This window comes from Molothrus aeneus, chromosome 3 (genome assembly GCF_037042795.1).
Source record: "Molothrus aeneus isolate 106 chromosome 3, BPBGC_Maene_1.0, whole genome shotgun sequence".
NCBI classification, from domain to species: Eukaryota; Metazoa; Chordata; class Aves; order Passeriformes; family Icteridae; genus Molothrus; species Molothrus aeneus.
Window position 1 is genome coordinate 64,936,873 of NC_089648.1, and position 25,667 is coordinate 64,962,539.

Below are 25,667 nucleotides of genomic sequence, written 5' to 3' on the forward strand. Positions count from 1 at the left end.
CGTTCAAGAGGCACTGAAAGAGGCACCTAACACTCACTTTAGATTCTCCCCTTGGAGTCATATCTCTGTTCATGTATCATCAATGAATCCCAATGGTGATTTTGCAATTTTTTTTTGCAATAAGGATGATTTTATTACAGTCTCTACTGCATTTTATATTATTACTATTCCTTCTAGATAAAAACATTACAAAAGAAGGTAAGGAGAAGGTGTGAGTATGTGATGGAAGGCAGAGATATGACAACAAATTCACTCTTGAGGTCTGGGGACAATTTCATGGCCCTGTGGATCACAGTCATAAATGAATTCAAAGGAGGGACAAAGAATATGACAGGGTAAGAAAAACTGGCAGAGATTTAAGAAGGTCTGCTAAGGAGCCAGGTGTGTCAGGTGACACCATAATGAAAATCAACACAAAACCTTGTTCCTATATCTGTTGAGATTCAGAACAACTTCGTATTTAATAAACAAAATGAAAAATGTTAGGAAATTAATGTTCTAGCAAACAGGAAGAGTTCTTACATGTGAAACAGTCACTGTAATCTCAGAACAATGTGACTGGGCTGGAGATGGCAAGTAAAACTGGGAACTATTCCTTTCTGGCAAAGTATATTTAGTTATCCTTTGCAGGGAAGACTAAGGTGAAAAGATTTGTAGTAATGAGTCTTCTGAAGAAGTAAAAGATAAATGATTCCTTAGACACTTCCTAAGGCACACGGAAGACAGGGAGGAGAGTCCAGGTAGCCAGCATGGCTTCACCAAGAGAAAATTCTGTCTCACCAGCCTAGTGACTCTGTAATGGAATAACCACAACAGTGGATAAGGGGAAAGCTACAAATGTCATTTATCTGGACTCCTGCAAGGCCTTTGACAGGATTCCCCTGCAATATCCTTCTCTCCTGAGACTTCACTTGGAATACAGCATCCAGCTCTGGGATCTTCAGCACAGGAAGGACACAGACCTACTGGACTGAGTCAGAGGAAGGAGACAAAATTGATCAGGGGGATGGAGCACCTCTTCTATGAGGAAAGGCTGAGAGAACTGTGATTGTTCAGCCTGGAGAAGAGAAAGCTTTGGGGGTGACCTAACTGGGGCCTTGAAGGGAACTTACAGGAAAGATGGGACAAGAATATTTACAAGGACATGTAGAGACAGGACAATGGGAAATGGGTTTAAATTGAGAGTAGCTTTAGATTAGATATTAGAAAAAAATCTTTACGGTCAGGATGGTGATGCAGTGGAACAGGTTTCCTGGGGAAGTTGTGAATGCCCCTTCCCTGGAGGTATTCAAGGCCATGTTGTACGGGGCTTGGAGTAACCTGGTCTACCTGAACGTGTCCATTAGGAGGAAGGTTGGAACTAGATGATCCTCAAGGTCCCCTTCTAACCCAAACCAATCTATGATTACCTTTCCAGTTCCTTATCTGTGCATTTTGTGTGGTTTGCAAAACCACTTGGGCATTTATATGAAAATGTGCTTTATCTTGTTTCTCAGAACCAAGGGCATTGTGCCAGATCTCTCTATGCAGGAATTTCACAGATAAAAATCTCTTGCTACTAGTATTCCAGAAAAAATAATAATCTTGGAGCATTCAACCTTAGTCTGGCAGTATCACAGAGGCACCTAGAATCTGTGGACAGTAATAATATATGAAGTGGTTTCACAGCAGATAAGAATCAAGATAGAATGAACATGTTTGCTAATGAAGAGAAAAAGTCCTGGGGTCGCTAACTCTACCTAACAAAACATGCAGCATACATATTGAAGTTAGGACATCTGGAGCCTAATGTGAATAATAAAGACAGATTGAAGAACAAAGACAGTGAGGAAGAAGATGGTACATCACTTTTGGTTTTGAGCTTTCAGGTTGCAAGAATTAATTCCTTTTGGAACATTAACTATGGAGGACTTAGGCTCACCTAAAGAACGCAGTGTTCCATGATTGCTTACCAGCCAAGGAATGTCCATTTTTGTATTTTCTGACCTATTATTTCCCTGTACTTGGTGGGAGAAGCAGAGCTGCTCCTGAACAAGGTGACTCTCTACACACTCGATATTTACCTCATGTGATAAATCCACATCTGCTGTTTGCTGCAGATCTCTGCCACTTGCCACTTTGTGGTTCCTGGTTGCTTCATAAACATTGGGTAAGCTGCCCTATTAAGAAACTGGGAAATTGAGGCAGAGATCAGCTGTCATATTAAACTGAAGCAGATCTCAGCCCAGGCTTTGATTATGACTCCTCTACATGTTCTCAGCTAATTTCTAGGGCTCTTTTCACCACTTGCTTCCAATAGCAGATCAAAAAAGCAAAATGTGCTTTCTGCAAAAAGCAATTCTAAAGACTAACCTTAATAAAAGCCTGACATTTTGGAGAACACACAAGAGAACTCTAAAGCTCCTTAATCAAAACCAGCACATACAGATTCATGGAAACTATGCTGAAGGGAAGCTTTCTGCATCCATTGCCAGCTCTTGCTTTGCCAGGAATGTACCATACACAATTTTATTTTTGCTTTACTACAAACTGCCTGGATTTAAATTTCCAAATTGGTTCCGAATCAAATCACAAGGTAACTCTTTAGGAGGTTCTCCGTCTACTCATCTATTCTTTTGAATTCTACTGACGAAAAAAATTACACAGAGAAAAAAACTCCTTACTTCTATAATGTATTGTTTATGCACATGTTATATATGTCAAAGAATGTTTTTTGCCCTGCGAAGTCATACTGGTAAGTCCCCCATTTCACAGGTAATTTTTCTTCCTTCCAGGAATTCTGTTTGGATTTTGACATCATTTTAAGTACTAGAACGTGAAATTATTTCTCACAGGTTTGCACTAAATGTTAGTGGACCAGCAAAGTTTACAAATTTTTACTACTGATCCATCCCTTGGGCACCTCATGTTCCATAGGGTCTGTGCCACTTCTGCATGACCTTTGGGTTCCTTGGGGCTCTTGATCAGCACTGCAGGTCTGTAATTAGCAATGAGCACACCTCAGCTGGGATTCAGGTGCAGAAACAGCGTGAAGGCTCTGCAACAGGAAACACAGCTCTGGGTCAGTGTGCACTGCAGGCACTGCTGTTTAGGGCATGTGCAAAGCCCTCCATGGACCAGGACTGCTGGCCCTTCACTTCCTGCAGTGGGAGGTGGCTGAGGATATATGGTGGACAGCCAGAGCAGTTTCTACACACTGGTTTCTGTATCTATTCCTGGTACTTCATTGTTTCAAAACAGACCTTTGATTTTTGACGTATGGCAGTACCCTTAAAATGTAATTCTGAGTCAATTTTTGTTTCAAGGAACCTGGTGGGTGTCACTGGGGGAGGGTTAATTTTCTTCCAAGTGGCTGGTATGGGGGCCGTGTTTTGGATTTGTGCTGAGCACAGTAACAAAATAAAATATTTTTGTTACTGCTGAGCTTACACAGAGTCAAGGCCTTTTCTGCTTTTAGTACTTCCATGCTGGCAAGGAAAGTTGGAGGTGCCATAGGAGTTTGGGAGGAGACACAGTTGGGACAGGACCCCAACTGACCAAAGGGATATTCCAGACCATTTGACATCATGCCCAGTAGATAAAGTGAGGGGAGGAAGAATGAAGGGAAACACAGAGTGATGGAGTTTGCCTTCTCAAGTCACAGTAACGTGTGATGGGGCACTGCTGTCCTGGGCATGGCTGAACACCTGCCTGCCCATGGGAAGCTGTGAATTGTTTAGTTTTGCCTGAGTGCACAGCTTTTGCTTTAACTTTCAAAAGTTAACTTATTAAACTGCTTAACTTATTAAACTGTCTTTATTTGACCCATGAGTTTCTGCCTTTTACCTTCTGATTATCTCTCCAATCCTGCTGGTGGGGCAGTGAGTGAGTGGCTTGGCTGCTGGCTGGGGTGAAATCACGACAGTGAGAGGCTTGCAACTCCATACAAAAAAATAGCTTCTTAAAATGATCCATTTCTCTGATACAGATTTGGCAAGTAAAAAAGCCAGGTTTTGAATAAGCTACCAAGGGTGTAACATCCTACTTAGAAACAGCAGTAGAGTCTGGTAATAATCTACATAAATTTATAAGCTTTCCAGAGGGACATTTATTATTCCATGGACAAAATAAAATGTATCTGTTTAACCATCTAATAATAAAATTGTACAAAACAAATAAAATGAAAAGATGTGTTCTCTTAATGCCAGAACAGCTGCTGAGTTGTGCATGGTTTGACTCCCTAGTGTTCCTTTCAGTCTTTTGAAATTTCAATTTAGTTCTTCCCCCCCAGACATGGACACTCTTGTATGTGCTGGGAAATAGAATGAAGGTGAAAAGACAATCATAACCACAATTTCACCCTTGTAGTCTAGAATTGTGGGTATTGAATCAAATTATCTGTCTAAAAAATTGCTACACACTCTTTAGCATTTCTAAGGAAACATAAACATGAGAACTTGAGGTATTATTTTAGAATGGCTGCTGCTACTGCTGCAACAAACCCGTTGGTGTTATTAGCACCATGGTCTAACCAGCTGAGCCCATACAGAACTGGGTCTCCACATTCTGTGTAAAATCTTCCATGAATCCCAAGCATTTTTATGCATCACATATTATTATCACACTATAAATGTAGTCTGAGTGCTCACTGCTTTGCTTCTACTACATCTTGTCTGTTTTTCTTAGAGAATATGAAGGGAATCATCTCCTCTTAATAATGTTTTCATGTCTTGGAGAAGAATTCCCTTAAGCCAGATAATCTGTTTGCTGAACACAGTTTTGTCTGGAATACAAAGTGGTCATTTAGGCATTTTGGCTTTGGTTTTGAAAATACAGACTCAGGTTATGGTAATTTATGTTCTGTGGGCACCCACTGGCAGGAGAGGCTTGGGTTGAGAGGCCCTTAGTTCATTCTGCTGTAAAAAGAAGCTGCATTTTTTAGATTAATTTGGCTTCCTAAGTGTGGCAGTTTCCCTGCCTTATCTCTCTGGTATAATCCAGATCAGACTGTACTACAGTTCTACTCTCTGCTAGCATCCTAAAATAAAAGACAATAAAGAAACAACACCAGAAGGTGATCACAGAACTATGACTGAGGATCTTCTGTGGATGTTGACTTTTAATGACCTCCCAATTACATGGTGCATGTGTGTCTTTCAAGGCATTTGACATGCTTCTCTATGAAGGAAGTTTCTTTCATAAAATGAAACACAAACATGGCCTGAACCACTGGTATGCAGCTGTCTTCTAAAATAAACAACTAATTGAGCTTATCACTTGCAATAATTTGAAATAATTGCTGGATAACTATCAAATAATTTGATTAATTTCAATATAGAACACATAAAGTTCATGGGTCCACTTCCCTGAAATTACAAAGGACATATTAATGAACCATAAAAATTAAATCTAGCAGAATTAATTGAAATAATGTCAATTTTTCCATATGCTAAGTCTTTAAAAAGAGCTAAAAGGATTTTCACAATCAAGACTGATGAGCCCTTATTCAAACTCAGTTTTCTTCACTGCTTCTGGATTAGGACATTACATATGTTAGGTGAACATACATATCTGCCAGAGATACAGTGCAGGGGAGGTCACTCAATATCTTGGTTCTTTAGCTCAAACAAAAAAGCCAGTGCTTTTGTTTTTCTAACATTTGTTTATCTGGTCTGCCTGTGGGCTCCTAGAAGACAGAAAGTGACTCTTATCACATCCTTACACAACAGTTTAAAGAAAAGGGGTTTGAGTTTTATCCTTCAAGGCCTTGAATATAACATGATGTAATCAATAGCTAGGATTTTGTAATAGTGTTACTGTAGTAGTTACTGTAACTCCTTTTAAAAATGGAAATATACTCTCTATACACAAAGAATTCTGTTTTGGGGTACTTGGCAAATATGCTAAACATGTTTTCCAGTTTTAACAAAAGGAATATTGTAGATACCATGCTTTTGAAAGCAGCAGTTTAAACTCTCTTTGAACTAGTTTTCTGTAATATTCTTATCAGCTCTGTGCCAAACACGCTATTTAATATCAAAGGTAATCAGCTGAAGCAACCCCTGCTGTCTTTATGCAGAAGCAAGTTGCAGTTTTTCACTGTTTTGATTTTTGGATGAATAACTTATTGTTCCTTTTATCCTCTGAAGTACTTTGAACACTATGCAAACATATAAGGACCTTGGCCTGACATATTTACCATAAGTTTTTTTTTCTTTTAAAGAAGGATGGGCATTGAAGAATGCATCTCAATACTCAGCAACAAAGAGATGCCTTACTTCAAACACTGTTTAAATTTTTCTTTAGAAAAGAAAAATTAAACAGGGAGTTGTTTATGAACAACAGTGAAGATAATGGGGACTATCTTCCTATGAAGTTTTCTTGTGCTGTTGCATTCACTGTAAGTTTCTTAGGGTTCAGGATCTCATGGGTCATGTTCCAGTGACATGGACATGTTCCAGTGACATGGGTCATTTGTAGCTAGGTTCTCATGGATGGATATTCAGATATCTAATCAAGGGGAAGTTTGTACTGCAGCCTTTCTCTGGGTTGGCAGTGATAGGCCCATCTTTTCCTCTCCAGGGTGTAATATCTCACAGAATGCTAGGCCAGACTCAAATGTGGTTGCAATTGCAGTACTGATAGAGGTTTGCAGTAAGGGATGGGTGGAAATTCCTACCCACATATACCACAAGATTGCATAATCCTCAATGCTTAGGCAAACAGAGTAAATGTTAAAGAACTAGCCTGTGTCCTGGTAGCTCTTCTGGCTAATATGGTTGAGCCAAAGGAGCTCAAGAAGGAGCACCAAACCCAATTTCCACTGGCCAGTTCAGCTGATAACCAGGCACCTCCCATGGCCAGTTTCAGGCATTAGCTGAAATCCCAGCCCTTGGCCCGTGTTCCAGGTTTATAGTGAAATTGCTGTAGTCAAGCCAACATGGTGCCCTCCTGGTAGAAACAAAAATAGAGCTTTGCTGCTCAACCTCCAGCTTCTGATGTGCTGTAAAATGCCTGAGTGAAACCCATAATTTGTGTAAATAAACTTGTATAAACGATGTGATGACAATCTGGCCTCACTTCTGAAGCAAGTACCAGTAAAGCCTGTTCAAAAAACAACCCCAAACAAACAGAACAAAACACACTCACTCCACTCCTCTTCCTAAGAAAAGGAATGGCTTCCCAGCTCGGATTGCCAAGAGGAATGTCCTGCAAGGGAAAGTCATTCTTTGGCTTCCACATGGTCTAACTACCACAGAGTCACAACTTGAAGAACTTACACCAGTTTAACCACGTCACTGCAGTAGTGGCTACACACACTATCAGTGCAAACTGCAGTGTCTCTCACATTTCACAAAAGGTTTATAAATGATGCACTGCCAGTTAGTGATCAATTGTGTGTCCTCAAGTTCTAATTCATTATCTCTGTAATAGAACAAAATTGTACAAAGCATTTGTTTTAATGAGGCACAGACCATCAAATATGGTAGCCAAGGACTTTGGAAACTATCAGAAAGAAAGAAGCCTGTGACTTTAACAACCTGCTCTGCAAAAGGATGTGAGCATGTGCTGGCCCAACTTTATTTTGCTTTTTGCACCTGTTTTAAATTTACAGAACTTTGTTCTGAACACATAAAACCCAAAATCCAAACTGTTACCGTCTACTAAGACTATGTTTATCAAAAATGAAATAAAATTCAACTGTTAGAAAAGAGTTTGTTAACCTATCAGGACAGTTTAATGACTCTCATCTTACGTATCCCATGACTTAATTACAAACATTGAGGACATGATAGGAAATGATCACCTCTGTTCTCAAATGATTCCCAAAGTGTTGATTTTAAACTACGTACAGGTACCATCTAGCAAACCTTAAAAAGATTGATTGGTAAGTCCCTTTGATTACAAGGTAACACCTGTTGATTTTTGAAATGTTTGTCCACAGGACATAAATAATATCAGGAAACCAGTAGTCTCTGAGACAGCTGTTTACACTGTCAAGAAAAAAAATCTGGAGTGGCTGATATCTTTGCAAAGGATGTACACAAAGTGGAATAGTTTTAGACTAAGATCATTTAAACTAAGGATAGGAGGTGAAACAGTCATCGAAGAACCCTAACATTGTGGATTTTTTGAAATAATCTCTGAGCTTCTCCAGTGGATTATGAATATTTGTATGAAAACAAACCTTGGTATATGAGATGAAATTTCTTTGTATGCGTCTTCCACTGTCAGCCCTCCAGGCCTGTCCTAGCCTGCTTTTCAGAAAGTGGAGTCAGACATTGATCATGTTGCCAAAGAGGGTGTCACCTGAAGGAAGCATCTTTATAAGGTACTTCCATAATCCTTTTGGTTTCTCATTATAAAAATTAAAAACAGTCAGGTTCTATCACAGAATATGAAGTTAAGTCTATATAGTCATCTGTACTAAGCAGTTGCTTAAAAAGAAACTCCTTTTTCTCAGAAATCATGGATAAAATGAAAATCCCTGGCTGAGATTAGAGTAGGGAATTATTTCTCAGTGGTGGCTTGGGTACAGAACAAGATGCTTTATCCCTTTCAATCGTGGACCTCCTGCTGTCAGCTTATTACAGAATCTGTTTCTGATATTAGAGCACTAAGAGACTCTTAATCTTAATGTCATGTACTGTGAGGTACAAAAAGATTGAGTTTTGAAAACTAGAGTACAAAATAACATTACTTGTTAGTTTTAATCCTTTTTCTTTCCTAAAAAGCTGGAAATCACATGAAAAACAGTGCCAATACACTTTAAAGAATTGCTAAATGGCATTTCCCTTAAAAAAGAGTAGCATGGCTTTTAAGGGCCACATGGCACTGTGGGATGTTATAACAATATAAAGGCATCTTCCTGTAGAAGAGATATGGGAAGTGGTTATAGACTTGATAGCTCTTGAATAATGCAGTGTGCAGCCAGTGCACTCTTTACATGTACTCTGTCACAAGCTTCCAGCAAAAATGCATTTATTATGTGGCCTCATGTTACAGAATATATCCACACAGACTGATTTGAAGAGGCACCATCTCCAGAAGAATGACAACAAGCACAGCTGCATTAGATAAAGGAACACCCTGAGCCAGGGGAGGAAAAGATTACACAGGTGCCATTTGCTGGTGCTGTTGTTCTGCTTGTGCCTCCTGAGAGATGAGGCCCTTTGTGGGCTTCCCTGCAAAAGGCTTCCTGAGCTCTGAGACCTGTGGGAGGACAGTGCTGCATCCCCTGCTCTGGCTGGAGGGCCAGCTGGGAGCCCCAGTCAGCCCAGGACATGGGTACATCATTTTAAGCTATCTTTGACACACTAGCCTTATTGCAAAAGTCCTCCTTGAGGCAACAGTAGAAGTCAAAAAGCCAAGACCTGATATTCAGAAAACCCCATCAGTGTGAAATCCCTTTCCTCTCTATGCTTCCATGTCCTGCTCTGCTCTTACTCTACCTCCCTCCTCCCATGTCCCCACCAGCTGGATCCCCCAGCCCATCTCTGGCATAGTCAAACCCAGTTGTTCACAAAAGAAAACTCAAGTAGCAGACATGGGATCACCACCTTCTGAAGTCTTGCAGTCCCTAATAACCAAAGATGGTCTTCATACCAGAGACATGGTGTTTTATATCCCATCTCCATATTTTCCTTTCTAATTGGTCCTTTCGGCTTGTAGAATTTTCTTGTATTTTTAGAAGGGTGGAGAAGAAGCTTCTGCACAGAACTGTTAAAATGGCAGTTACCAGAAAACCATAAAAAATTAGAGGACTGAAAGTTTCTTAAATGGGAAGCTACATTCTGCAGCAGAGGCACCTTAAGATGGACAGAAATTGGAGTTCAGGAGGAAGGAAGAGAGCCTGGAAGTGTAACTGAAAGCAGGCTTTGAAAGTGGTATTCACTGGCACTACATCTGTAGGATTGTTTTCAGCCGTACAGATACATACACATACACATGAGGCTATACATAAGTTTTTAAGTGTGTGTTTTAAATTCAGGCACTGAACAGTCAGCAATACATTTCCAATTTATGGAAAAAAAAAACAAAACAAAAACAAACCAGATCAGAAAAGACAGCTGTGCCTGAGCTGAAAATAAAAGATATATAAGCCTTCTTTAAGACCAAGCAGACTTCCCTGTGAATACAGACTTAGAGAAGGCTTCCAGGGAATTAAGGGTTACCTTTAGCATTTCAATTATAATTTTGGATGTATCTGGCAATGATCAGGACTAGCAGTCAGGCTAGTAATTTGATATTCATTAAAAAGTGATGTGATAAAGGGAAAGCTCTGTTGTCAAATGTTACAGAAATCTTCATGTATTGCAGATTATCATACAATTCACAACTGTCTTTTCTATTTATATTCCTTCAAGCCCTTCAGGAAATGAGAAATTATTTTAAGCTGGATGTAGCTGTTGAAAGCAAAGAAAATCCTTTCTTGTCAACATAGGATTTACGCAAACACTTTCAACTTGATCCTTAGGTCTTGTAGCTCAAGATATTATTAGTACTTTCAAGAACCATGAGAAGAATTTCCCTATGTAAAAGAAAATACAACCTCATGAATAACAAGTTAGTTATGGAGTATTTATATTATGGTAGCAAAGTCTGGGGGTATTTTTATGTGCAGCTCTGTTTTCACAAAATATATCATTTGCTACATAAGTTACCCCTAATCATAAAAACCGTTTTGCCAGATCAAAATAAGTGTAGCTGTCCTAAAATCTGTAAAGATACAAATAAACTGTTCCTTCACTTAACAGAATGGTACTTTGAAAAAAATGATGCAAAATTAAATAAATAATTATTGTGCTTTTCAGTGCCCCAGTCACATAAATTGTTCAGGCTTTCAAACAGCGTTTTGGTTGCTTTAAATGATGTACATCTTGAAAATGAAATAGTGATGCAATTTTAATTGATCAATTAAAATAATTTTTCATGGTTTCTAAATGGATTAGCTCTAAAATTACTTGTCTGCTGAAAAAAACACTTTTTCAGAGCTGTTACCCAATATCACATTTCCAGACAATGTCTCCTTTGTCATCTTGTCCTGTTTTCGTTCTCCTTCAAATGCCTACTGAATACAACTGCCTTTTGAACTAATTCACTGAAAAGAATTTATCCTTCTCTTTAGTAAACTTCAAAACCTTTCCTTCAAAATCTGGAGCAGAATTCCTGTTACAGATAAATAATATTTAGCTCCAGCACACAATGCAACACTTGGGAAATTTGAAATTAAGAACACATTCCATATTTTGTGCCTTATCCTTAAGTCCATTTATAGCACTATGAAAAAGGTATCATTAGGAATTTATTGCAGCTCAGACCTAATGGTTGGAAGAACATGGCTGAGACTCAGACCTGGAGAAATGGGTAACAACGATAAGCAATTACTTCAGTTTATTTTCTTCCTAGAAACAACACATTACTTCCCAACACATTTCTTCCTAGAACAATTTTTACCCTAAATTACCTTAGCAGAAGTTTAGTCTCTGTGCTTTAAGAAAATATTTACTATGATTTTCACCTACAGATTTTTAATTTTTCAAAGGAAAAATATGAAAATTTTGTCCCCCTGATCTGCAACACAGTGGCCAAACTCTTCTGCCTGAAGTCTGTAGTGCCAGCAGGAAGAAAGAAACTAGAAACTGCAATTTTGAATTTTCAGTGGTTCTGATATGAAAGAAAGCCTTAAAAATTCTGAAAACTGGAAAACTGCTCCCTGTCAATGTGTTAGAAGCTTCACTGTATACTGTTTCACCTGCTGTGAGGAACACAGAGGTGGGGCAGCAAAATAAACATTATAGAAATGTATTAATATTTTGGGAATTTTCACATATAAATGCTCCTAATTTTATGGTTTAAACTTTCATGTAGTCTTAAACAAGATCTACAGTACTTTTAAACATATCTCTAAAAATCTGTCCTAAGTGTATAAGTCTTTGCTGTGAATGTTGTGGTTGGTCTTGCAGAAGAAAGCAGTTACTGTCTTTGGATACAAACATATTAAGAAAAAAAATACACTCTCAGGTTAGTTGTTTCAACAAATTATTTATCTGATTATTACTTTAGTTATGTTTGTGTGCTTCATCTATTTAGATAGTGAAGTGTCCAGAACAAAAACTACATTTTATTTTGCATTAATAAGGTATTAACATAATGAGTGATTGACTGACATTTGAGCCCCTTTGCATTGTCAGGATATAAACTGAATGAAAACCACTAAGTCAATAAGAGGACTCCAGATAATGCTGTTTCTGTTTGAAAGCAGAGAAAGAAACATCTTCATGAAAACTCGTCCCTACAGTTCAATGTGGTGATTATGCCAATGCTACATATTATCAATAGAGAAAGTAACTTGGTCTTCTCCCTCTATTTTGCCCCTTTTTGCACCAAAAAAAACCCAAAAAACCCCCTCATCAAAGAATCCTGGAGCTTTTTGGCTGTCTATTAAATTTATTGAAACTGTCCAACAGGTCCAAAAGCTGCTGGCTGGATTTCTGACACAGGGACACAGCAGGATTTCCTCAGGAAGTCAGGCTAATCAGATTGTTTAAAAGAAATCCTAAGTGAATTACATTTTATTTTCAATTTGCTTTATACAAAACTAAATCAAATGGTTGCAGAACTAAGCCTCTTTCCCCCTTTATGATTTTATTCCTCTTTCTCCTTTCATACAAATAGTTTCAATTTCCCTTCTGAGATGACTTTTTTCTCAAATTGTCAGCTTGGCAACTATTTGAACTAATCCTTTAAAAATCACACCTAGGATACTTCTTATTTTCATATATAAATATGGGAAACATTAAAATATAGTTTCAATATGTATTTTTGCTGCTTGTTCCAGACTTGCTGTAGAAGTTACACAAGCAAAATTTCTTTTGGGCTGGAACGGTGCCTTTCCTGTCATAAATTAATGATCAACTGTGGTTTAGTGTATGCTGACTTAAGTTATTTTGGCTATAAGATTAATTTTCAGGTAACTTAATCATAAAGGTATTTACCAAAATATGGAAAAGTAAACTGTCTTCAGCAATATTTTAGTGTTATTTGTAGTTCAATGAACATTGCTCTTATAAACCTCCTGTGTTACAACCCTAATTACCTAATGGACAACGTTGCCAAGTGCTTCAGATTGTTTTAATTAAATTAAGTGAATACAGGGGTGCTTCTTTTTCACCTGCTCTCTCATTATTTAGCCAAAGTAAACACACTTAATGCTGTCAGATATCCATCATAAATTCTTTCCTTCAGCTTTACAATTTTATTTGTACAGTTCTCCTAATTTCCTTTAAATTCTTTAAATATTTCTGCTTTGTTTTTACCCAGAACTAAATTTTGTTTTCTCTGCGTAACCCTGTGAGCACAATAGAGCTTCTTTTTCATTAATGATGAAATATCTGAACCCCAATGTATTTTCAATTACTATCACAGCTCTGCCTTTTAATTGTCCTCAACACTGTAATTTTTAATTTCTCAATGCTCCTCAGTCTTAACAGAATTTTAGTCCACTTCCCAGCCCACTGCCAGTGTTCAGTTGCCTTAATTTTCTTTCTTTTTTTTCTTTTCCATAGAAGTAAGCAGATGAGAAGGTACTTACAGCTGCCACTTACCAAGAGTTCGGAAAGGTCTTTGATTTGGTGTATGGGAGAAGAAACCAGGTTTCAACGCATTTGTGACCAAAATGTCAAAATACTCTTCGAAATCATTCCTAAAAAGTAAAGTACATGTGATTAATTAAACTAACAAATTACTTAAAATGTCATGAAATACTCTTTAAGACTTAAGAAAATATCAGAGTATTTTTTAAGGTACTTGCTTCTGTCACTTTTTTTTTCTATGCTTGTTCAATGTCTATCATTCTTTTCCTGAGGCTGTCAAAAGAGAGTCAAACCCCCAGTGAATTATCTTTGAGAACACTCATTATTTGTAAAAAGATGTTCCTTGATCTCAGGAGAACATGTAACAGATGACATTTTTTAAATCTGAGATGGCAACATATGCATAGACATGGACTGAAAGTTTTAAATGAGGGATTTTCTTTTCAAAGAAGAAAATCTGAAGTGATGGGGTAGGAAGTGGCTGAAGAGACTTAAACACAGGTGCTTATTTGTAGGTATCCACACTGAAGATATGCATAGGCCTAAGATGCTCTCTTGGCAGACAACAGAGATCTAATTTACAGCCAATGGAAACTAGAGTGTAATTTCACATATTCCAAAACTGAAGCACCATTTTGATAGCTGAATTCCTTCTTCAGATTCCGCTGGCTGCTCTCACTACATCCCTGCTGGTTACAGGGAGGCTGGACATATGACTACAAACAAACAGCCACCAGCTTCAAGTCTTCATCTGCCTGCTGAATCCCACAATTAAATATAGATTTTTCAAAGATCATTTGGTTCATATATACAGATTGTTATCTAGACTATGGAAATCCCATCAGTTTAAATGGGTTTGAATGTTTCAGCATGGTATGTAAGAAAACATTCCTCATCTATGACACACTTTATTTTAATAGAAATATTTCATTGCTTAGGTGACTTCATTGCCTACAAAATCCAAAAAAGTGATGGATACTCTTGAATGGAACAAAGAAATCACAGATGGCAAGTCCAGGATGGACACAGGCACTGAAATGCTATCAGCAGTAGAGGAAGTTTGCTGGAAGTAAACCAGTTAACTGTATCACTTTCAAATAATTCATGATCTTCCATGGGACTGAGATATCTTATCAAAAACTGAATGCTCTCCCTATGAGAGACAGCTTTTGAGCTGTGCTCAAAGTTACATTCCAGCCTTAAAATAAAAGCCCTTTAAATTTCCTTTCTCTAATGAAATTTTAGCTTTGTCTAATTTTTCTCCACTGGTGACCATATGGAAACCTTTGCCTATTTAAAAGTACCAGTATCAAATATCACAATGATGTGTTTTTAAAATTTGCTTCCATGTGGAAGATTCCAGATGCTGAGCCAACAGGCTGGATTCTTCTGTCCTCAGGTGAAAAGTATCAACAGAGATAAACTTTTCAAATTAGCACCTGGTGCACATAATCCATCTAGAGGTAAATTAAGCTTGAATTTGCAAAACAAAGCAAGCATTTCAGGAGCACAACAAAGAACAATTAATAAGTGAGAGGATAAGAAGAATATCCCTCATGTTGTACAAGAGTAGGTTTAGATTTGATATTATGAGAAATTTCTTCTCAGAAAGGGTGGTCAGGTATCAGAAAAGTCTGCCCGGGGTACTGGTGGATCCACCATCCCTGGAAGTGCTCAAATAATGTGTGGATGTGGCATTTGGTGATACGAGTTAGTGGAGAACACAGAGGTGCTTGGTTAATGCCTGGACTCAATGATTTTAAAGGTTTTTTCCAACCTAAATGACTCTGTGATTCTCTGATTTGTGGGAAAAGTGGCAAGTGCTTTGTTTAAAGAAAATGAAACAGAACAAACAGACTTTTCAGAAGAATTGGTAACTTTTTATTACTCTGTTGAAAAACTGCTTTGTGTGAGGAGATGCTGTTATCTGTGGCCTTTTTTGAAACAATATATTCAATCTCATGTACAAAGCTACTGTTTCTATGAAAGACTTTGTGTTACATTATTATGTAACACTATACATAAAGCAAATCTGTTCCACTTGCTGCCTGTGATTGGTACAGTGGCCTGTGGTTACAGTAAATAGCACAATGGGCAGGATGTATCTTACACATGTATCATAACTTTCACCTTCTAAAAACTGCACTCCGAATTCAGATAGTGGTTGACACCACAGACAGAGCCAGTGGAGAAACATCCACATTCTTGAAAGGTAATCCATCCCACTTATTTCAGACATAATTCTACCATGCAGACTGAATTGCCAAGGATAGTGCCCAGTGGTTTCTCTCCACTAACCACAGAGGGAAGCAAAATGAACAGCTTCAAAAAGTTCCTCACTTTTAGGTGGCTAACATTCCTGAAAAAGTGAAATACAGTTGACTTCAGTGACTATGTGATGATTGACTCATCATGAGGTGTGCTCCTGCCAACACTTAAAGGTTCAATTAACCTGGGCAGCATCCTTGTGGTAGGTAAGACTGAAAAGTCACACCATGATGCTGCTGTATGAATGAATTGGCACTTGCTTTTTAAGGTTTACATGTCTTATTTACTGATCCCAGCAGTATGTCTGTGCTCTGGCTGGGAAATAGTTGTCATTTTATTCCAAAATGAAGTTTTTTCTTATACTTCCTCTCCCTACCAAAATGTGTTCTAGTTAAGGACAATTTTGTCAGATGAGCACAATTGGGATATTTTGCTCATGAAATGGTAAATGATACACTTAAGCATGAATTTCCCAGCACAGGTTTTATGAAGACAATAATTTCTTTGCCAAAAAGGAGCTTCTTTAATAAAGTGCAAAAAAGGAAACTGTTACAAGGTAAGGATATTAGTAGTAAGAGGCTAAAACTTTACATGCATCTCTGTTTTTCATATTTATCATTATGGGTTTTTTTATTTCATACTATACAATTTTTGGCTTCTCAGTATCATATTGATTAACTGAAAGGAGTAGGAATAGAAATTAATAAAGGATTATGTAGGTGCAATTTGTAAGTGTTGATATCAAGAATAAAATGCAGTGTTGATGTCAAGAATAAAAACCGGTTAGCCTGGTCAAATAAAGTTAAGGGCAGAGATAATAAAGGTGAACCTAAATTATATTCCAGTACAGCAAAAAGTAGCACAGGTATGAAGAGTCTTTATGTCTCATATGAGAGGCATAGGAACAAACAAAACCACTAAAAAGTTTAGATTTTCAGGAAAATAACCCCACTTCACTAAAGTCTAATGGACAGTGGAGTACTCAGTTCTCCAAATGCTACTTGGAAGCCACACTGCATGAATCACTGGAAAATATGATTGTAATAAATACCATAGAACAATCTACACTTTTGTGGAAAAGAAAGTGACACAGTATCCTTCTAGCAGGATATCTTTTTTTGGTGTTTTGAAAGGCAACTGATCATTTCTGATATCTTGCTTACTGTCTTCCAGCAGGATTTCTACAGCTACCTTCAACAGCTGAACTCTATTCACCAAGGAACAGAAAGCCAAAATCTTTGTATGCAGCCAAGAATGTACTTTTATACCAAATTTTCATTCAGGAAATAACTAGACAGATTTACACAAAAGAGTTAATTCACAGACATCTTGCTCATAAAGGAGAATTGCTTTTTGTCAGGAGGTAGATTTGTCCCTCAAACGAGCAAGTATAATGTTCATGCAAAGCAGTGAGAACTGGTATGGTTGATGCTTCGTTTTAGCATTTAGCCTAGAGAGTACAAAAGAGAAGTCACACTGGCAGGACTGGTTTTGGAAGGTAGCACTGTCTTTTACCTTACCTGTGGTTTTCTTACAGTGTTGCTGTATTCATTCTGCTGTTTCCTGGCATATCCTGATAGCCAAGGCAGGGTCACACTGAACTACTTTATTTCTTGGATTAATAATAAATAAACAGTCTCACTCTGTCACCTCACTATTTGCATCACTGATTAATTTATTTTCTAGGTAAGTGATAGTTCTGCTGAATTTCACTGAATTTGACTTGACCAGCCATGTTCTTAACGTTATGCTATAAACAGCTATTGTGATCAGCAACTGCAACCTCCACCAGTTGCCAAGTGCAATAAACTGCCTGCTTTATCTTTTCTGCTGTGAAGGAGCACATTTCTAGTGTGCAGCCATCTTTTGAAAACCACTAATGGGAAAAAGTATTGGTAAGATTTTCCTGCAAATTTACTGCGAGGAAATGTAATAGTACTACTAGTTGCACTCACTGCTGGAGAAGCAAGAAAAGAAGTGGCTTAAATAAGACAGTCTAGCAAAAGTTTACAATAAAATTAGGAATCAGATGGTACATAGGATATTGGCCTGAAAGATAATTCCCTGGCATCTTCAATCCCATCATGATGCCTCCAAAAGGATGCAGGTTGTAAGTGTGCTGTGGGTCAGATACAGCTCACAGGCTCACAGATGGACTACTTTGTCTCTTGTAACACTCTACTAGAGAGGGGCCCATCAGAAAACTCGGAACCAAATAATTCACCATACATAAATAAAACTCAAATTAGCTTACCAATAACTCAGGCTTATCTCCAGTTGCTGTTGGTTAGATATAATTTGAAATGGACTTTGCACTTACCCAAGAACATGTTCACACAGAAGCCTGCAGTAGTCACTGTGAGAACTGGTAATTAACAGCAGAATCTTCCCAGCATTCTTCAGTTGTTTCAGCCACTTTTTTACAGACTCTGGACATCTTTGTAAATATTTGTCTGGATGATTTTTCACTTCTGGGAAATACATCCCACAGTCTTCTAAAAAAATGAAAACATAATTATGTTATCCAATCCTGCTCACAAACCACTTAATCCACACAACAAATATCGTTTTATGTGCAAACAACAGAATTAAAATAAGGCAAAGCAAAGTTTAACATTTTCTCTGGGCTGTAATATAATAGAAACCAAAACCCCCAAACAAACCAAGAAGATTCACTGTAGCAGAAATAAGATTGCATGACTTTTTTATTGTGGAATTTTCATAATTATTTTGTTTCATGATCTTTTGCTTGTAATAGTTAGTAGCAAAGAAATTTCAGATTATAGTTTCATGCAGGAAATAATTATTTCTTTTCACCTTTGCTCAATTTTTGGATACTCAGTTTGTGATTGTAAAATGAGCTAAATGTTTAGAGAGTAGTAAGGGCCTAAAATTCCAAAGAACACCTGTTCACTTATTCCTGACACTTTACATTAGCATTGACTGATCAGTAACATCCATTTTATTATTTTCGCATTTTTCTCAAGTAGCACTTTATCTATGAAAGGTTGATCAACTGCAAAGTCTTGCAGGTATTTGGAATACTAGGAACAGATATAAAAACCTGCCCTATTCAGCTTCAATAATGTTCTTTTTGCCAAATAAAACAGCAATAGAATTTTGCAAATACACTTGGAATGTAAGATTTTAAAGAGTGTGGAACAACACTAACTTGGCAGTAAAAGTTACCTATTCATAAAGTCACCAATAAATATTCATCTTGTTATAGCCCATAGCAGCTTTACCAAAATGTCAAATTAACATTAAATTTCCCTATGTATTTCTTCTGTGCTCAAACCCTCTGTAACCAAAATTGTCAAGCTAGTTAAAGGTTTAAAAAGAAATATAATAATTGTAGAGACAGAAATTATACAAAGTATTTGGCTCTCAGTCTGTGTGTGTTATATTATAATGAACATCATCATAGATTATTTTTCTTCCAGCACTTGTTCTATATGCAACTGTCTGTGGTCAACTTTGCTGAATGATTTAATAAATCCCAGACATTACTTAGCCTTCTGGTATGTGAGTAATGCTGTTCTCTAGTTTGAAAAAATAAGATTTAAACCACTTGAACTTTAGCTATTTAATGGAAGAGAACATGCATGTTTGAAAGAGCAGTATCAAAGAAAGACAGAAAGATGCTGGGTGCTAAACATTGTTCCATACACTACACATTCAAACATCTACAGATGGCAGGGAACAAAAGTCTTCCAAAAGAAGATTCAAATTGGCTGTTATCCCTGGAATTAGACAGGAGGCAAAAAAATGTATTATTCTGTACTACAACTTGGCAGATTTCTTCCAAAAAAGTAGACTGGTATATCTGAGAAGAGTCTCTCAAACAAAATCTCCCAACTCACAACCAGGCCACTCTTCCAGCCCTTTGCTGTATTTAGGTCAGGCTGTGTAACAGTGTCTACCAGGGATACAAGCCTGCTCCTGCAGCCAGCATTATGGGATGCCATGACATTTGCCTTGAGAGCTAGCCAAGAACAATGATATTTTTGATTAAACAAAGCAGATTTATGAAAGAAGGTTTCCTGTTGTGTTTTCCCTCCTTCTTTCCTGAGGCATGAATATTGTTTGGGATAAGCAATCATTTCTAGGAGCAGAATCTGCATTTTTTTTTCTCCATATTATAACTAGCAATAATATTTCATATACTATCCTATGACAATTTTTATTTTTATGTTTTGGAAAGTGCGCAACATTAGATGAGAAGGAAGGGGCACACACAAACAAAGCAGGCTTAGCACTAGCTCCTACAGGTACAAACAATTAAAATAAAGATGGCAAAGTTCATTTATATAACCAGTGACCTATCACTCTTATCACTCTCAGATGAAAAGATCTGTTTTACTCCTGGATGCTCTATGTTTTTCTGTCCTTATGAAATCCCTTCTACTGTCTGTGACCATTATTTGATGTGCAATTTAAAGCCTTTGAGTTAATTTAATCAAAACTGTCTTATCTCTCCATAATCTGTGCAGTATCTTCTATGTGACAAATCCATTATACTTGGCCTTTGAGCTACATCTGCATTGGAAAAGGCCAACAACTCTGGGTTCAATATATGAGCTGAAAGAGAGTCTTATTCCAGCTTTCTATCTAGACCCTGAAGCCCAGCTGTTAATTGCAGACAAGCAATGAATCAGTTCTTGACACTGAGATCTGACATTTGCCTCTGGGCTGTTTGCCATATCAGACAGAGGCAGCTCAGAAGAATCCTCATTAAAGCATACTCTACTGTAATTAGACCAGCATGGTCCAGGAAAGAAGAGTTTGACTTAATTCCTAACATACTATTGTATCTGGTGAAGACAGTTTGGTGGAATACAAACTCATACCTGTAAATGAGTTTAATCAAATCTTGCCAGATTTGATTGAAAGCCACATAAAAGCCAAAAAACTTGCTCATTAACCCAGGGCAGGAGCCAATTTTTATGAGTATAGCAGAGACACAGGCACCTTGTTGGCAGAAAGAATTGTGGAAGCTTCAACATGTGATGGAGAAATAGCATTGTGTCAAGCCTTCAAAATCAAATGGAATGATTTCTTAATGACCAATAAAGCCATTTTCCCCATTATGGCATAGGTTTTACTGTGTTTTACTAAAGCAAACAAACAATAAAAATATGAAGAATACTCTATTAAACAAAGCACCAGTGAGAAATCAGAAAAGAAATAATTTTATCAGAGACAACAGAGGAAAGCAAAAATGAGTGCTTATGCAACTGTCATACAGCTCAATTCTTGAAAAACAAAGTAGTTCATCAGAGTAACACTGTTCTGGAGAAATAAGAAATTTCTCTAGCCTGTACAACCTCCCTGACAATGCTTATGGACCATCCAAATTGGAAAATACTCTCATAAATGGAAATATAAGCAAACTTTAGGAAAGTTTTGTTGGTCCACAAATTCTGTGTATCAAAGTGGGGGACTTGTGGTCACTGCCAGATCTACAACTGATGGTTTGTTATCTGTACATTGCCTAAAATAAAAGCTCTACTTTTTTTCCTCTTTGTTTTATGAATATCACTTAACATACAGCTATATGGACATTGACATATATTAATACATACCCACAAATCAAGGAAAGCAAAACATTCACAAAACAACTGTCCCAACTTTCACCTCAAATTCTCTGTTGTTTTCAGTTACCTTCAAGCATGCCAAAGCCTTCATTAGTAACCTCTGGCTTTTTGGCAGTGTGAACACTTACACAAAACAAAAAGAAGTATTTAATAAATTCAAAACAAGAAGCCCGTGACAATTGACATAACAATTAACATATTTACCCCCTATCATTTTATGAGAAAACTTAATCCAATGATGTGGAGGAGGAAATCTAAGCATTTCATACACAACCTTGGAATGTATTATGTATATGTCACCATGGAACAAATGCAATTTTTTCAATCTCCATTCCTGTTATTAAACAACATGAAGTTTATCTCAAATCTCTGAAATACAGCCTGCTTTAGCAAATTAGCAACTAGACTCTGAAGGGATTTATAATAATTTTCCAAATACACTTTCAGAAATAATTATTGCTTTTGCAGTCCACCTTTCAGAAGGTATCCTTTCAGAAAAATAAAAGTATCCTTTCAGGAAAAAATTATACATTTTAAACTGAAGCTGGAAATAGAAGCAATTAAAATGAATTGTCTAGAACCACCACATATGAAGGTCCTGCCAGAGCCTCTTATCAGATCAACATCCTGGTGTATTTTCAAAGCAATATCATTTCCTCTGTCTATATTATCAGAGGTTCCTTTTGTGTCCAGTTTGGAGTTCATTTTTTCTTGTTTTATCTGACATTTTAATTTGAAAGTTAATCTGATTTTTAATCTGACATTTATCTGACATTGTGTTGACTTGTAATTTAACTGTGTGAGAGCTGTGATAGCAAGTGTGATGGGAATTTTGTGGCTGGAAATGCTGGAAATGCAGAACCCCCAGACCATACTCAGAGAGAGGCTGCACAATGCTTGTCGTGTCTTCCAGCACAGATAATAATCCAGTCCTTAAGCCAATGACCCTCCTCTACTACAGTCACAAAATTACTTTATTGAACTATGCAGTTTGATATTTGTGGAAAAAAAAAAAATAAATTCTGCATTTCTCTTGTGCTCTGCATTACACTGCTTCTCCCAGCAGGATCAGTTCACACACACCTGGCCCTGGATTCATTTGGATTCAATGCCAGTAAATCTGCACTGCCAGAACACTGCAGTTTTCATCCCTTAACTGCTATTTGGATTATAAAGTGGGCAAATGTTCAAGGGGCACCTTTCTGGCAAGGTCTTAGTCCAGAACTAAAACACAGGAACAGTGTATTTCTCAGTATTGTCACTGCTTCTGAGGGGAACTTACTTGATTAAATTAAAAATAATTTATCTGCTATTTATACAATTTAGCTAAGCAGAAAAGTATGAGGCTAAAAAAAACCACTAGAATTCAACCAAGAAAAATAAACTTTACACTACCAATTTGTAGCTTGTATTTAATGGCTTTAACAACTAACAATCTCTTACAATGAAAGCAGTATTTGGAAATGTGACTTTTCTCTCTTTTAAATTCAAAGGCAATATGATAGCTTAGCTATTTATACACATAACCAAATTCTCTGCAGCTCTGCTATGAGAAAGAACTTCTAGTTCTTCCCTAATTTTTGTCTTAATGCTGGCTTGCAGATAACAGTTATTCATTTGATTAACAGAGCAGAGCTGCAATAAATGTTACAATCAGCGATGATACAGACAAAATATTCACTGTATATTCCTATGCACTGTGGCCTTACAGCACTTCACGTTTTTAGAGTGAACAGAGACACTTTGACCATTGTTGCTGTCTTCCTCTCCTGTCTAAATAAACTAATACAACAACTATCATAAACATTCAACAGAAACACAAGAAAAGTAACTTCATCACAGAGGATTCTGAAAAAGAACTTAAATTTCATCTAATGAAAGCAAGTAGAAGAGAAAGGGGGTGATGGTTAAAATTACATTAGGCAAGTTGTCTTTTACTGCCTTTTATTTAAGCTGAAGTGTGTTCTAGTAGGAGCAGCAGAAGCAAAATGAGAGACAGAGGGAAGGAAATGTTTACATAAAGCAAGATAAAAAATAATGGTGATGCAGGAATGACAAAATATGGTTACATTCTGGAGGCCTGGGATGAGGCAGATATCAGGAACAGAGAGCAGCAGGAAGAGATAAATCATCCTCTCCTTCCCCCAGGAGATAAAAACTTTTAAAAACAGAATAAAAGGATGACAGTCCTGGAAGACAGGAGGTTAGGAAGAGGCAAATGTCATAAGAGCAAAAATGAAGAGTGACAGATATCAAATATTTTGAACTTTCATGTTTTCTACAGTTGTCTCAATTCTTTAGAAAGATTGAGAAATTCTTTAGAAACACAGTGCCATTTCTGAAAAGGCCAAAGGGTTAAACATCCTGTTCCAGTTCAGGCAGGAAGAGCAACAGCTATTTACATTTCTTCATTTATTAGGAGCAGACATAAAAAGAGGATACTAAGTTTGGAGACAAAGGAGATTTTAATATTATGGTACCAAATCTCTCATTCTCACCTGAAAAAAAGAGTGAAGCAGCATTTCTATGATAAAAGAGAGGGGGGAAAGGAGCATGGGTGAATTGGCCAGTGGAGACCAGAAATTCAGAATAACACCTCAGTGAGTTTCTGCCTGTCACAAAGCTGAACTTTGCAACCCGATGAATCTCTGCTTGTTGTAGCTAAGAACTAGCTTATGTGCCAGATATATGAGTAGCTGCTTACACACCAGTATCTTTCAAGCTGCTCCTGCATATACAAAGGAAACAGAAATGTGACAGAAAAAGGAAAAAAAAAGCCTGAAAATCAGACAGAAGAGAGGAGGTAGGAAATATGAGGAGAAATAAAAATCAAACCAGTAATAAGGATAGGTTTCATTCTATTAATAATGCACAGTTTTAAATAGGGAACATATATTAGGATGTCAAATCAAATTAAAGAAAAAACTTTTCCTCCTGTGTTCTCAGAAAATTAGGTATTTTTATGATCACAGTGTGAGCCCTCTGCATGTGGCACTTGAGTTTTGAACTAATCACATATTACCAGTTGAACTACAGGATCAACTGGGTCTTCATTTGCCTCTTTTGCCTGTATATCTGTCAAAGATGTTTACCGCCCCCATAACATTAACATTCTCAATATTTTTAGCAACATCCAACTCTGATCAGGCAGAAATAGATCACACTTTCTAAAATAACAAACTATTTTCCAGTGATGACAACTCTGTGCTTGCTTTGATTAATTTCAAGGGGGTGACCATAAGGTAAGGGTCCGTGGGGGGCTAGGAAAAACATGACTACTTGGATTAATAGTGGCTGCAGTGCTATATAAACACTTAATACACTGAAGGAAACATTTTAGCAGAACACACACAAAACAGCACCTCTGCAAATATTTCATGGGTCATTTCCTCTTCTACTTATTTTCTACTCCTGTGGCCTATGAGAAATTTACTGCAAGATTTAAAATGCTTTGGTAGCTAAAGATAGGTCTCCAACGAAAAAGGGTCTGATTGACTAAAAATTTTCCTAAGGAAGCTAAGAGCAGATGTTGTTTCTTCTGGCTTAATATTATAAGGCAGGAACCGCCACTCTCCCTTTCTGAATTGAGGTTCCCATGACAAAGGCAGTCAGGATAGCACAGGACCTTTAGCTATATTTAAAGGGAAGTCCTAATGTCTAAATTAGAAGCTATTACTGCTCTGACATTTCTTAGCTGAACATCACCCCCTTCTTCTCCCTGTGTAGCAGGGAGTAGAACCAAAGACCTCTGATGGACAACCCAGAACCTCAAGTCTGTGCAAGGTTTAAGGGCTGGCTCTAATCAAAGTCAGCTTCAAGGTGAGGCTATATCATTTCTTGAAAACATAGCTTGTCAACAACTTTTCCCCAAAAACTTTTCAAGCAAGCTTAAAAAGTACCATTTCCTGACACTCCCCACCATTTCCTATCAGGAAGAACCCCTTTCAGTCTGCCCCTAATCTTCACCCTCCTGCTTGCTAGCTCTGTCTCATCTTCCACCGCATCAGAAGTGTTCTAGATGCAGAACAATCAAGACTCAATGTGACAGCCAGATGCTGGCATGGCTTTTGCATCTAGCGTTATTGCTACTTCTTACTGAGGTCCATGGACACTGAAAGAGAAATCCAGGCTATTCTCATATATTTTCTGTTCTTGCTGGTGTTCCCAAATGGCTGATTTAACTGCTCCCACAGCCAGAGTAAGCCCCACTCTGCAGTCCTTGCATCAT

The 25,667-nt window shown here is 37.4% G+C and overlaps 1 protein-coding gene across 1 annotated transcript in view; it reads right to left on the reverse strand.

Annotated features, from left to right (window-relative positions):
- Positions 1 to 25,667, reverse strand: part of NT5DC1 (5'-nucleotidase domain containing 1) — a 126,182-nt gene that overhangs the window by 26,342 nt on the left and 74,173 nt on the right. The window contains exons 7-8 of the mRNA XM_066547096.1: positions 18,163 to 18,337; positions 13,587 to 13,684 (exon numbers count right to left, since the gene is read on the reverse strand). Coding sequence (XP_066403193.1) covers positions 13,587 to 13,684; positions 18,163 to 18,337 — 273 coding nt within the window. The remainder of the gene's footprint in view (positions 1 to 13,586; positions 13,685 to 18,162; positions 18,338 to 25,667) is intronic.